The 14,465-nt window shown below is 41.6% G+C and overlaps 1 protein-coding gene across 3 annotated transcripts in view; it reads right to left on the reverse strand.

Annotated features, from left to right (window-relative positions):
- Positions 1-14,465, reverse strand: part of CXXC5 (CXXC finger protein 5) — a 189,115-nt gene that overhangs the window by 404 nt on the left and 174,246 nt on the right. For all 3 annotated transcript variants that reach the window (XM_044069472.1, XM_044069473.1, XM_044069475.1), the window contains exon 3: positions 1-306. This exon is cut by the window's left edge and continues 404 nt beyond it. In XM_044069472.1, coding sequence (XP_043925407.1) covers positions 262-306 — 45 coding nt within the window. In that variant the 3' untranslated portion in view covers positions 1-261. The remainder of the gene's footprint in view (positions 307-14,465) is intronic.

The raw sequence follows: 14,465 nt of genomic DNA on the forward strand, positions 1-14,465 counted from the left end.
TTCTCCAACTATGAAGCCTTTGTTCTGTACTGTATTGTACTGGTACATATAAAAAAAAAACTCAAATGATTTACTTGGACTAAAGATGCTAAACATAAATTTTTTTTTCCAATAAAAACAAGAATGGCATCTGCCAGAGAAGATTCTTTTTGGTTCTAAGAAAACATAGGTGCATCCATTCACTCCAGGTTAAACTCCTTGCCTGATACAATGCAAGCAAGCTGTGGCTTTGCAGTCAACAGAGCTTTGGAATTTCCACTATTACTGAAACCATCGAAATGCAGCTCCTGAAGGAAGCATTACTTTCTGTGAAAATAGAAATACATATAAAATAAATAATGATTTTGTCCACAGCTAAGCCATAACACCATCAGTTACTACTTAACAATATGGTCCTATAATTACAATATCGTATTACTAACACAAGTACAAGGCTATAAACATGTGATTATGTTTTTCCTGTCTTTTTGGCTACGTTCTATACATGCAATGTATTTTCTTTCCCATACTCTTACCACATGTCAAACCTCACAAAAATATTTGGATTAGTATTTTTTCTGTAATTATACAATTCAAAGAAATTATTCTCTAATGTTTACAAGACTTGGAAACACATAATGGATTTCTGTTGTTTTTGCCCACTGTGAATGTCATACACTTTTTCTCAGTAGTTGTAACACAATAAGAGATACTCCTAATATAAATAGCATGACTTAGGAAGGCCACTATATACTAATATCGAGTGTATGAATAATCACCATATACAGAAACAGTGCATCTGATTTTTTTCCAGCAACAAAATTAAACTGAACCATAAACTAAAGTTGAACTGCATCTGTCCAATAAGTACTTCAAAACATGCTTCAGTACAAGAAGCTAAAAAAAAAACGTAAAAACAGTTGAAGGTTTGCTGTTTGTCTATAACACTTGTGTGTACAACTGGTACAGAAATTACCAGATGTTACATTTTCTACACACAAGAACTGAAGTCATGGTATGATTTGTAAGATAACTTGTAGCCCATTAGTAGCTGTACAGCAAGATTAACTTAATCTATACCTTTCTGAGGAGCAATAAGTTCAAATGTTATTATATGGTTCAGCAATTTTATTTCAAATAGATCTTTTCCAATTAAAATGATCTCTTAATCCTTCATCTGGCTGCAACTATCAAAAGTGGTCCATTCAAGTTTATCTTCCCTTATTTCTCTATATTCTTCAACAGGCTCTATATCCTTTGCAGCTGATTGAAGTTCGTAGGTTCATAGGTACTTACTAAGAAGACTGTTCCACAGAGGTGGTATTCTCTGTGATGCCATCCTGTCCCTCCAACATCTTCTATTTATTTTTCAAACTAAATTGATATCCCTTGAGTAGATGCTTATGATACCACTGGACTTGTGAATGTGTAATAGGTTTGAAAGAACAGAGTCTGTTTATATGCAAGGCAGAGGTCACTTCTCAATAGACTACATGCTACTGAGAAGAGGGACAAGGCTTTGAGAAGTTCTACATAGTTTTTATGCTTTATAGGTTCATAGGTTCATACTAGGCTATCTGCCCGAGGGCATTTACAAGCCTAGCCCATAGTTTTGTGGCTTACGCCACCCCTTTAGTATGGGGAACTATACCCATTATTTTGCTGTGCCTCTGTCGAGCAGTGACACTGAGGTAATCCCTGGGGTATATCTGCGATCTCCCATCCATTGGTCAAGATTTCTCTTGAACAAGGCCAGCGAGGTGCTCTGCCTCACATATACCGGGATTTTATTCCACAGCATAGGGAGTCTTTGGGTGATGAATCTATCCCTCCAGCACGTCCTATTAATAGCCGTGTCGAGGTTTAAGTCTCCGCCCTTGTGGCTCTGACGGATCTAGATTTTTGAGGTGAAGCATATTCATCAAATCTGGGTTTGACATGGCCTTGTACGTTAGGCAAAGGTCACCTCTGAGCAAGCGTGGCGACTGAATAGTGCTGGAGTTCTTTCAGTCGGGCAGCATAGGACAGATGTTTGAGACCCTTTATCCTTTTGGTGAGGAACTTTTGTGGCCTCTCCAGCTGCTGCAAGTGTCGGGTCAGATACATTCGAATGGGGCATTGTACTCAATCATTGGTCTGATGAGTGATGAGTATAGGGAGACTATGACCTCCCTTGATCTAGATGAGAATCCCTTCATGATAAGGTGGGCAATGTAGAAGGTCTTCCTAACTACTTTAGCTACATGGGTGTCGAATGACAGACTACTATCAACCTGGGTCCCCAGGTCCCTGATAACTTCTTCTGTGCTCAGTGGATTGCCACCTATTTGGTAGCTAGGGGTAACCTTGTTTTTCCCGAAGGGTATGACTATGCATTTTTGGCATTTAACTTTAGGCCATGGCTCTGGCACCAGTTATCCGTTTCTGTGAGACCCTTCTGAAGGATATCTGTGTCAGATGTGTTTTCTACTATGGCCCAGTTTGCAGTCATCTGCAAACTTTGTCAGCCATAACCCTCCTGTGTTTGCTTGTACTTGGAAAAGTAGATGCCAAACAAGAGTGGGCCCAGGACTGAGCCCTGTGGTACACCACTTGTGACAGGCTTTGAGTCTGACATGGCGCCAGCAACTCTGACCCTGTGGGTTCTGTCACTCAGCCAGTTTGCAACCCATCTTGTGATGTATGGGTTACATTTAAGCTGATGAGTTTTTCAATGATACCCGAGTGGGGTATTGTATCGAAGGCCTTCGCCAGATCGAGGTAGGCTGTATGGACTGCCTTTCCCTCATCAATGGCTTTGGTGACTGTTTCGAAAAAGTCAACCAAGTTTAGAAGGCATGATCTGCCTTTGACAAAGCCAAACTGGGATGGATCCAAAGTCTGCAAATTCCCTATGTCTTTATTTATGAGGTCCATTATGATCCTCTCCATGGCTTTGCAGATAAGGCTTGTCAAGCTAATGGGCCGGTAATTTCCAGGGTCGGTGGAGGCACCGCCTTTGTGAAGTGGGACCACAGTTGCAGTGCGCCACTCCCTGGGTACGTATCCAGAGGTAAGACTATGATTAAACAGCTGTCCTAGTGTTCGTGGAGCACACAGCCGGGGACACCATCAGGTCCCATGGATGCTGTGTTTTTTGCTTTGGAGAGAGCAGTTCTCACTTGGGCGTTGGAGATGTTTGGGGGGCTGCAATCGCTTGGTATAGATATCTCTCCTTTTGGGGAGAAGTTTGCACTGAACCTGTCAGCCAGTATGTTGGCAATGTCTGTAGGATCAGTAATCTTCACATCATTTTGAACTAGTTCTGAGCATATCTGGGAGTTTCCTCCCAGGTTTCTAACATAGCTAAAGAAGGCCTTATGATTGTCTTTTGAGTCTTTAGCTATTTTTCTCTCAAAATTTGCTTTGGATGATTTTATGAGAGCTCTTAGTTTTTACTTATAGTGATCAAGGGTGTCTTACCTTTTAAGGATTTTGCTCTATCTTGTAGTAGCTTCCTCCTTTTGTTGTAGAGTTTGTTTATGGCTGGGGTCCACCAGACTGGACGCTTGCCTTTGGTACAAAGAGTCTTTGTTTTGCTTGGGATTGCCTTATCCATGCAGTCCTGCAGGTGCTGGTAGAAGGCATTTGTAAGTGATTCAGCGGCTTGAGTACTGTTTTCCGCCGCTCGGGGCCTTAAAGGAGACCACACTAGTCTTTAGAAGTGTGAAGTCGGCTTTCGAGAAGTTCTTTACTGTGGTCTTTTATTTCAGGTGGGGGTGGGATGAGGACCTCCAGCGAGATTAGTTTGTGATCTGATCTCACCAGTGAGGGTATACTTCCGGTGTTGAACATTGTGCTCCCATGTTCGTGATGATGAGATCAAGTATGTTTTCTCCTCTTGTGGGGATGGTGACTAGTTGTTCCATGGCATTTGAGTTTATGAATTCCAGGAACTTTTGGGCTAGGGTGTTTGCGCTTGAGTAGTGTTCCCAGTCTATATTAGGGTAATTGAAGTCACCTAGTATGATGGTGTTTGGTGATACATTTATCCCTCTAGTGTTTTCAGGAAGGCCATGTGAGGTTCCTGAGTTTGTGAGGGTGGCCTGTAACATGCTACAATTTGCAGAGCAGTCTTGCCTATGGTTAATTGCACCTGGATGGTCTCCGATGCATCGTGCGTTGCCACCAGTCTTGAGGTGTGGGTGTCCTTGATGAATATGGATACCCCCCCTCCTTTCTTGGTATTGTCCGGATTTTGGGTCCGGAACGCATGATAAGAGGTAAAACCTGATAGTGCTGGGGTGCTCTCAGGAGCTTTGAACCAGGTTTCTGTCACTGCACAGACATCGATGTTCTCCATACTGAGAAGGGCCTCGAGTGCGTGCATTTTGAGATTTAGACTTCTGGCATTGAGCAGCATTACCCTTAGTTTTTTTCCTTTTTTGTGTTCTAGGGTGGTAGGTTTAGAATTTGAGCCTTGCCTAAAAAGGCACTATGGGGGTGGCAAGAGCCTTTGCCAACATCCGGAATCCCAGGGGTGACAGGTGCAAGCCGTCCCTTGCGAAGCAGCATGGCTTGTCCAGCATGTCATCCCAGGCAGACAGACATTGGATCCCCTTTGAATGACACCAGAGTTTAAGCCAATTGTTAAAGCTGATCATCTTATCTCTGTATTGTGGCATCATTCTTGGTGAAGGTAGGATACTGCTCAAGGTCAGGGTCATACCTGCCTGGGCTACATAATCAGAGAGCTCCTCAATGTCTCTTTTCATGTAGTCCAAGGAGGTACGTCTCAGGTCGTTTACACCAGCGTGGACAATGACTGAGTCGTATTTGTACCTGCTGTTGAGAGACCTGAGTGCTTGCGTTATGTGGCGGATTCTAGCGCCCGACAGGCAGCTTACTGTGACCTTCTCCTTACTCAGTCTGGTGGCGGGACGTCAGTGTGTCTGACTATGGAGTCACCAATGACTAGTGTGTCTGGCATTGTGTTTGGCCTTAAGGGCTGTGACTGTTTGACACTCTGACTGTGAGGTCTATGTGTTGCAGGTGTTGTGTTTTGAGGTGGTGGTTGTTTGGGTGTCTGCTTTGGTGGCCTCTGCTGTTTTGGTAGATTTTTGATCAGAGCCGCCGAGTATGTCTTTGTGTGTTTATGTGTATGATTTGAGGTTGTGATGGTACTATGTGAGACTGGGTCTATAGTGTGTGTGGTAACCTTCTCCTCCTGACTGGTCTTGCCAGTCCTATGTTGAGAGAGCTCAGCCTCCAGTTTGGCCGTATAGTTGCATCTCTCGCATGTATTTGTGTTTTGTGGGAGGAGGAGAGGGTTGTCTGTGTACATGAGGCAATTGTAACATTGCCTCAATATTCCCAGGTTCACCAGCTGAGCAGGAGAGGACACTAGCAACTGATCCCTCGACATGCTAGAAGGACTGGACAAAAACTTTAAAAGAGATTCCGGGGACGTGGGTGACCGAGAAATGGGGGTTTGCCTTTTGGGGTGCTATCTATAAGAGTGCCGTATCAAGGTAATAAGTACTGTAGGAGCAAGTGCTAGGTTTAACAGATAGAGAAAAGTCTACTTGGAGTCAAGTAGAGATGATCTTTTAGGTATTAGAGAAAGTGCTAGTAACAGGGATGCTTAAAGGTAAGATTGAAAAGAATGCACTCTGCAGTGTGCACTAGAGAAGTTAGATATGAAAGTAGGTAACTTGAGTTTTACCTGTTTAAAAAGTTAAGGTTTAGTGGAGAGTTACTATTTTTAAAACAGCAAGATGGACTGAAAGGGGTGGTTACTTTTGTATTTTGGTACTATGAAATACTGTAGGATGGCCAATAAATTTAAATAATTGAAGGCGTGGGATTTCAAAAGTGATGGTTTTGTGATTACTCACATAAGCCAGTGAAAGTAGAGAGAAATGAGATATATGGTCAGATTAACATAAGAGGCGGGCAACTAGAAAGACAGTGGTATTTAACAAGACAACTTAAATGGGTGGGAAGGAGGGAAAAAATTCTGCCTGACTCAGAACAAAGAGAGCTGTGGTCTCTTTTGAAGTTTTAATATGCTGTTAAAACAGAATGCAAGCAAAACACAAGGTAAAGAAAACAAACTACAGTATTCAAAATATAGAAAGGCAATGCAGAAATACAAAAAATAACAGCAAACTAACCTTTCCTTCACAGCAAAGTGTAGCAGAGTCTGGATGAGCCTTTCTGGTAAAGGCTAGGCCCTTGTTTTTTTTTTTTGGTGAGAAAGCATTGTGGTCATCCACTTTGACAAGTGTTTGGGCAGGTACTTACTGAAAGAGTCATAAAACTCAATGATCACCCTAATAAGTAGCAAGTGCTGTGGAACAGTTACATCCCTAGGTCTGGATGCAATACCTTTAGATAAAAAAATGTGCTACGAAAACAGACTCCCTTACAATAGTGGATTACGTTGTGATCAAAGGACAGCTTATTGTGAACATAGGTTCCCAGATCTCTAACTATGGTATCAATTTTCAGGGTTGTGATGTCAATCTGACAGCTACAAGGAAAATCATGCTTGCCAAAGAACATGATTATACACTTCTTGGCATTTAGTTTTAGTCTATGGTTTTGACACCAGATATTTGTTTGGGACAGCCTCTCTTGGAGGATCACTGTGTTCTCTGTGTATTTTATGATGGCATCAAGTTTGCAGACTGCAAACTTGGTCATCACAATCCCCTATCTTTAGCTTTGACCTTTGAGAAGTAAATTCCAATGAGTAGTGGCCCATGGACTGAGTCCTGGGGTACACCAATAGTGGCAGGTCTTTTGGAAAAGGCAAAGCCACCCATCCTATCATCCTGGGTTCTAGTTTTGAACTAAATTGCTATCCAGTCAGTTACACAAGGATTGATATTTAGTTGGGGAGAGTTTATCTACAGCGCCCAAGTGTGGGATGGTATTGAATGCCTTTGCAAGGTCTAAATTTGTGCTGTGCACTGTTTTGCCCTCATTGATTACTTCAGTAATTTTTTTCAAAGGAGTCATCCAGACTAAGTAAGCAAGAGCTACCCTTTACGAAAGTGAACCGGGTTAGGTCAAGAGTTTGTAGGTTACCTTTACCCTCATATATTAATTTCATAATGATCTTTTCTATAGCTTTACAGATGAGACTGGTCAGGCTTATGAGTCTATAATTACCCAGGTCTATTGAAGCCCCTCCTTTGTGCAAGTGAATGACTGTTGCTCTCCTCCATTCATCTACAACAAAAACTGTTTTGAGACTGATATTAAATAGCTTCTGTAGGGGATCTGAAAAGTTATGTTTCAGACAGACCAGTAGGCAGCCCAGTACATTATCTGGCCCCATAAACATAGTGATTTAGGTGCTAGTGCCTTTATAACATGTTCTTGGGAGAATTAAGTGGGGGGCGTATGTGTGGATATGTGATCTAAGAATATTGGAGAGAGGAGGTGAAATTTGAGCTAAGTTTATCTACTAGTAGACTGGCTATATCCTCTGTGTCTGAATATGTAATATCACTTATTATTACCTCTGCATAGTGTTGTGCATTGTTTCTGATATTTTTCCAAAATTAAAGAAAGCCTTGTGATTATCCTTTGCTTGGGTGGCTATTTTTGCCTCATATCTGATATATGATACATAATAGTGTATAAGTCTAACAAATCCCCTACACCAATCAAATATTTAAATTCTGATACATCTCTCTCTTATTTCCATTTGTCTTTTACAAATTCACCTTCTTTTTCTGAATATTAGAAAAAAAACAGCTATTCTCTTTATGACACAAAGATTTTCCACAAATCAACACATAAGGCAGATAATTTATGACAACACCACCTACCAGAAACAACCACTCACTTCTGCTACTTAGGTGAATGTTTACACCATCTTAACTTTCATTTTCACATAAGTAAAACTAAAGCTGAAATTGACAAACTTCTTCTAAGACAGAAAGAGAAGCCAGTTTCTTTCTCAGGAAAGAAGTGTAATTAGAAAAGGCATTTTTTTCATCCTCATCTAAAATATACCTTAGTATTAACAACAATAGTTTCCAGAAAGAGCTTCAATGCACTTTAAGCTGCTTCCTCTTATCAAATCTGTAAATTTATTACCTCAGTCCCTAGGACAGAACAACACTGTTTCACTTTTTCTAAAGCAAAGTGGTATCCAATAAAGCAATAAACCAGATTATTACTTGGTTCTCCAATTATCAATCTCCTACAATTAAACTCATTCTCCTTTTTTATTTAGTGCCTAGCCTTGCCAACATCAACATCTACGATCAATTCATCCTACAGGACCTGCCTTACCAGTCCTATAATCAATCTCCAGTGAACTAACCACATCGTTTTTCTCTTGTTTTCAACTTTGAGAATTACTCTCTACATCACTAATGACAATTTATTTTTACCCAAAATTGTGTTCACAGCTTAAAAAGTTCCTTATTTAATTAATCTCTTCACTCCATTCATTTCTGCAATATTTCTCGTCTACAGTCATGCTTAATCTCAAACCTCATCTAGTTCTCAACTCCCATCCTTAACTTTCTCTTCCTTTTTGCTTATTCTTCCTTCTTCCCCACCCTCTGCTTAAAAGCCTCGCTTTTATACTACCATCTCATCTTCTAACCTGCTTCCCTTGTTTATAAACATTGTAAATTGTTTCTAAACAGAGAAGGCTATCATTATGTGTTCGTTTTATAATTTTGTTTCTCAGTATGCATGACTATGTTTTGTTTATAATTTTAGCTTGTCAGTATGAGTAGATGTGGTTTGTACATCTGGTATTTTTGGTTAGTCTGTTTTAGAACCAGCAAGCTGGGCAGAAAATGGTCCATATGAGTCAATACTTTACCTTGTACAACAAATATAAATAAATAAGTACATCAACAAATTAAATACATTCTCCTAAGGTCTGTCTTAAATCGGTTCTGCCTAGTTGGTAAACTGCATTAGTAAAGACAATAAATAAAACAAATTAACAGAAATGATTACAGTGTACTATACTTGTGTTACCTCAGGAAATAAGTAAGTAAACATTCACTGAGTTGTGTTTTGGCAGGTCTTAGATTGCTGATCATGACCCATTGAAACTTTAGTCAGCAAATCTCAGAGATGGGCTTAACATGGGTCCTACTGAGGAGGGGCAAAGTCCAGTTCTTCTTACTCAAGCCAGGTTTCAACGGATCAATTTCAATGTTCCAGGACACAATAAAACCCATCTCAGCTATACCCATAACACCCTGTGAAGATTTGTGAAGGCTGACAGCCTAGCCAGATAAGATTTTGTAGATAATTCTGTCATTTGTAAATATTAATGTAACCCACATGCTTGTTCTCCTTGTTAAATCCTGAACTTCAAAAATGTAACCACATTGCACTCTGCTGGAGGAAAGCTGATAAAGTCAAGCATTGTATAATTCTTTGATCTCAAACTCGGAGCCGAGATGTCTGGATGAAGGAATTCTTGCTATTGTTTTGAGACCAGAGTTAATTGCTAGAATTTTCATGTATAATGTATTTTATTGCTGTAGCTTCCTGACCAGATGCAAGATCAAAAGGGCTGTTACACTCTGGGTCTCTTTTACCCTGGGAACCAGAGAGAAATGATGTAATCTGAAATGAGTCAGTAGTACTGTGTTATCAATTTAAGGACAGAGAGACTCAAGGCATTTTATACTTGTCTTGAGAACATCCAACATAACCAGCAGTCTGCCTATGCTCTATATGTAAGTTTATTTTACAACTGTGTTTTCTCTTAGATATAGCCAGGAAATAGGAAGGTTAGATTATTTTTTTCTGTACTGATGTCAGAACTTTTCTACTGTATTATTTTAAGTATATCTCTGTGATCTCTGAATTCTTGACCAGCACTGTGTAGTAAGAAGTATTGTCTTGTGTTTTTATTATTTATTATTAAATATTTTTAAACCTTTCAACTGTGGCTGTTTTATGTAGAGATAATTTAAGCTCTAGAGTACATTGCATGTATATAGTGATTCTGTCCAAATCACTCCAATAAGCTTTGCTGTCCAGTCACACTTACCATTTGGATAATAATATTGCACAGTAATAATTGGACACCCTTTGATAAGGGCCTTATTAGTAACTAATATTAGTGGTTGGTGGCAAGTGGTACTACCATATAGTCTGGGTGTCATGAAGTTTGTCACTTCTGACTTGAGAAGCATGAAGTTGGCTTTGGAGAAGTTTTTTACGGAGGTTTCCTTACTGGGGGTGGGGGTGGGATGTGGATGTCAAGGGTGATTAGCTTATGGTCAGACCTGACCAACGAAGGGGTGACCATAGGTGTGGAGCATCGATTTCCCATGTTGGTAATGACCAGGTCTATGATATTGGAGCCCCTGGTGGGACCAAGGATTAGTTGAATCAGGGCATTGGAATTTATGAATTCCAAGAACCACTGGGCAAAGGTGTTGGAACATGAGTAGTTTTCCCAGTTAATGGCAGGGTAGTTGAAATCACCCAGTATTAGGGTGTTTGGTTGTATCTTAATATTTTCCAGTATGTTTAGAAAGGTGTAGTGAGAATCTTGGGGCATGGTGGGGGATCTGTAGCAAGGTACAGTTTGGATTGCAGTCTTACCTAGTGTTAGTTGCATCTGGAGAATTTCAGATGCATTGTGTTGGGCAACTAGCCTGGTGTTGTGAATATCCTTGGTGAATATGGACACTCCTCCACAAAAAGTGTTTTGGTCCTGGTTTGGTGTCTGAAAAGTGTGGTAAGAGTTGTAGCGTGGTATTGCAGGGGTGCTCTCTGGAGCCTTGAACCAGGTCTAAGTTACTGCATAGATATCGATGTTCTCCATTTTTAGGAGTGCCTCGAGAGAGTGCACTTTGAGGTTTAGACTTCCAGCATTGAGTAGCATTACCTTCAGATTTTGCAAGCTTGCACCTGTTATGGTGGTGGTTTTGTCCTTTGAACTTAGCCCAAAAAAGGCACTATGGGGTGGCAAGAGCCTTAGCCAGTAACCTGAATTCCAGGAACGACAGGTGCAGACCATCTCTGGCAAAGCATCGTGGTCTGTCGATCATGTCGTCCCAGGCAGACAGATACTGGATCTCCTTTGAATGACACCAGAAGCTTCACTAATTGCTGAAGTCAATCATTTTGCCCTCATACTGTGGTATCATTCTGGGCAAAGGCAGGATGCTACTCAGGGTTAGGGTCATACCTGCCTGGGCCACATGATCCGAGAGCTCTTCCATTTTTCATGCAGTCCAGGGAGGTACATCTCAAGTCATTCACTCCAACATGGACAATGACAGAGTCATATTTGTACTTGTTGTGGAGTGACTTGAGTGCATGCATTATGCTCTGGATCCTGGCACCCGACAGGCAGCTGACTATAATTTTCTCCTTGTTCAGCCTGGTGAGTGGGACATCAGTGTGCCTGACTATAGAGTCACCTATGACTAAAGTGTTGGGTACGTTGTCTTGCCTTAGGGGCTGTTGTTGGGTGGTTGTGAGCTATGTGACACTTTGGTTGTGATTGGTGTTTGCATTTCAGCTTCACAGGTCCTTGTTGCTTGGGCAGGTTACTGTTAAGGGCCTCCACATACGTGGGTTTAGTGTTACTATGTGTGGGTGTTGGTGGTGTGGGTTTAGAAGGGCTATGTGTTGCTTGAGGTGTAGTGCGGGTGTTAACTTTCTCCTCTTGACTGTCTAGCACAATCTTGGGTGGAGAGAGCTTTGCTTCCAGTTTGGCTAGGTAAGTGCATCTCTCACAGGTTGTAGTGTTGGATGGTAAGAGGAGAGGGTTGTTTGTATACATGAGGTAATTGCTGCATTGTCCCAGTATGCCCAGATTCACCAGGTGGACAGGAAATCGCTGGAAGCTGACCCTTGGACATGCCTGCTTTGGTGCTTTTTTTTTGCAATGTACAAGAGCTGTTTTCCCTTACCTTAGCAAGATACTTTGCAATTATAGGCTGTTTAGTGCCTACACTTAATTTTGCCTTATTAATAAGGAGAGTTGAGTGCTTGTATCAGTTTAAGACTCCCTAGTGCTTTCCAGCAGGTTTTAAAGCAAGTGCTAGTCACAGGGATGCTTAAAGGTAAGATGAAAAAAAGGTTTATCCTAAACACTGCAGTGTGCACTAGAAGAGTTAGATATGAAAGTAGGTAACTTAAGTTTTACCTGTCTAAAAAGTTAAGTTTTAGTGGAGAGTCACTATTTTTAAAACAGCAAGATAGATTAAAAGGGAGTGGTCACTTTTGAATTCTGGTACTACAGAATAGAGTAGGATGGCCATTAAATTTAAATAGTTGAAGGGGAGTGATTTCACAAAATGATAATTTTGTGCTTACTCACACAAGCCAGTAAAAACAGAGAGGAAATGAGATATATGGTCAAATTAACATAAGGGGAAGGCAACTAGAAAGACAGTGGTGTTTAAGAACATTACAGTACCTGGGTGGGAGGGTGCAGAAAAATAAATTCTGCCTGACTCACAAGAGACAGAGCTGTGGTCTCTTTTCAAGTTTTAATATGCAGTGAAAAGCAGACTACAAGTAAAACACAAGATAAATAAAACAAATCACAGTATTCAAAGTAGAAAAGGGCAATAAAGTAATACAACAAATAAAAAGCAAACTAACCTTTCCCTCACAGCAAAGTGTAGCAGAGTCTGGGTGAGCCCAGCAGCTATCTCCTACCCAAGTTCGAGAAATCCGACCAGTGTTACAGGAGTTTGGGGACGTGTTCACTGGGAAACCAGGCTGCACCCACCTGGTGCAGCATGAGGTGGATACAGAAGACCAAAGGCCTATTAGGCAGGCCTCTTACATGGTGCCTGAGAGAGTCAAACAGACTCTGAGGGAGGGGATACAGGAAACGCTGGAACTAGGGGTAATTCAAGAGTCCAGCAGTCCCTGGGCCTCCCCAGTGGTGTTGGTGCCAAAGAAGGATGGCAGCACCAGGTTCTGTGTGGACTACAGGAAATTAAATAGTCACACAGTCAGATGCTTACCCCATGCCTAGGACAGATGAGGCTCTAGAGCAGCTGGGTAGGGCTAAGTATCTTACAACCATTGATCTTACCAAAGGTTACTGGCAGGTGCCCTTGACTCCCAGTGCTAGAGAGGTCAGCCTTTGTGACTCCTTTTGGCTTGTATGAGTTCACAAAGATGCCCTTTGGGATATAAAATGCCCCAGCAACTTTCCAAAGGCTGGTAGATCAGGTCTATATTATATTCTCAAAAGCCAACAATGTCGAATCTGACATTGTCGATACGAGAATATCAAATGCTCAGAATCTCAAGTGTGTAAATGGAAATCTCCGTAAGGGGAGATTTCCATTTACTGCAATGTAGTGTGGTCTCGGAGTTCGTATATTTAAGTAGTGGGGGTGCGGGGGTGCTTAAACCCGTTAGGGTACTTTTTTCTTTTTCTTTTGTCTTTTTATAAGGTCGATATTTGAAGACATCGACCATATGGTGTAGACCATATGTTGTTAAATGTTTTCAAATAACGATCTTATAATATAGACCCGGTAGATCATATCCTAGCAGGAGCAGGAGGGTTTGCCCTTGCTTACATAGATGATATTGCCAGCTACAGCGATTCCTGGCAAGAGCACCTTCAACATGTCAGGGAGGTGCTGGGCAGACTACAGAGGGCAGGGTTGACCATTAAGCCCAGCAAGTGTCAGGTAGGTATGGCAGAGGTCTCCTACCTGTGACATAGAGTGGGGAGTGGTTAAGATCAGGCCAGAACCTGCCAAAGTAGAAGCCATTCAGGCATGGCCTGCACCTGTTACCAAAAAGCAGGTGAGGGCATTTCTAGGGACAGAAGGGTAATACAGAAAGTTCGTCTCCAGTTATAGTACCATAGCTGCTCCCCTCACAGACCTGACAAGGAAGAACAGGCCAGATAAGATTGTGTTGACCCCAGCATGTGAGCAGGCATTCCGGTAGCTTAAAGAAGCTTTGGGAGAACCCCATGTGTTAGCCAGTCCAGATTACAGCAAAGAATTTGTTATGCAGGTGGATGCTTCGAACCATGGGGGGGTGCACTTAGCTAGATTTCTTCAGAGGGAGAAGAGCGCCTAGTGGTTTATCTCAGTCATAGACTCCAAAACAGGGAGGAATGCTATGCAACTGTAGAAAGGGAATGTCTAGCCATAGTGTGGGCACTTCAGAAACTTCAGCCTTATCTGTATGGAAGAAAATTCACTGTAGTTACAGACCACAATCCTCTAACATGGTTAAACAGAGCCAGCCAGCAAAATGCCAAGTTGCTAAGATGAAGCCTAGAGTTGTAAGCATATGATATGTCAGTATAGCACTGCAGTGGGATTAGCAATGCCAACACAGATAGGCCTTCAAAACAGGGAATGGGGTAAGGTATACTCAGATAGACCTAACCCTCTCAAGCAACGCTTCTCAAGGGTCACTTGAAAAACTAGCTTGAGTTCTCCGGGGGGGGGGTATGTGAATATATGTGAAGACTGCCAGCCTAGCTAGATAGGATTTTGTAAATA

Source organism: Protopterus annectens, chromosome 4.part0 (genome assembly GCF_019279795.1).
Source record: "Protopterus annectens isolate FY-2018-M chromosome 4.part0, PAN1.0, whole genome shotgun sequence".
NCBI classification, from domain to species: domain Eukaryota; kingdom Metazoa; phylum Chordata; order Ceratodontiformes; family Protopteridae; genus Protopterus; species Protopterus annectens.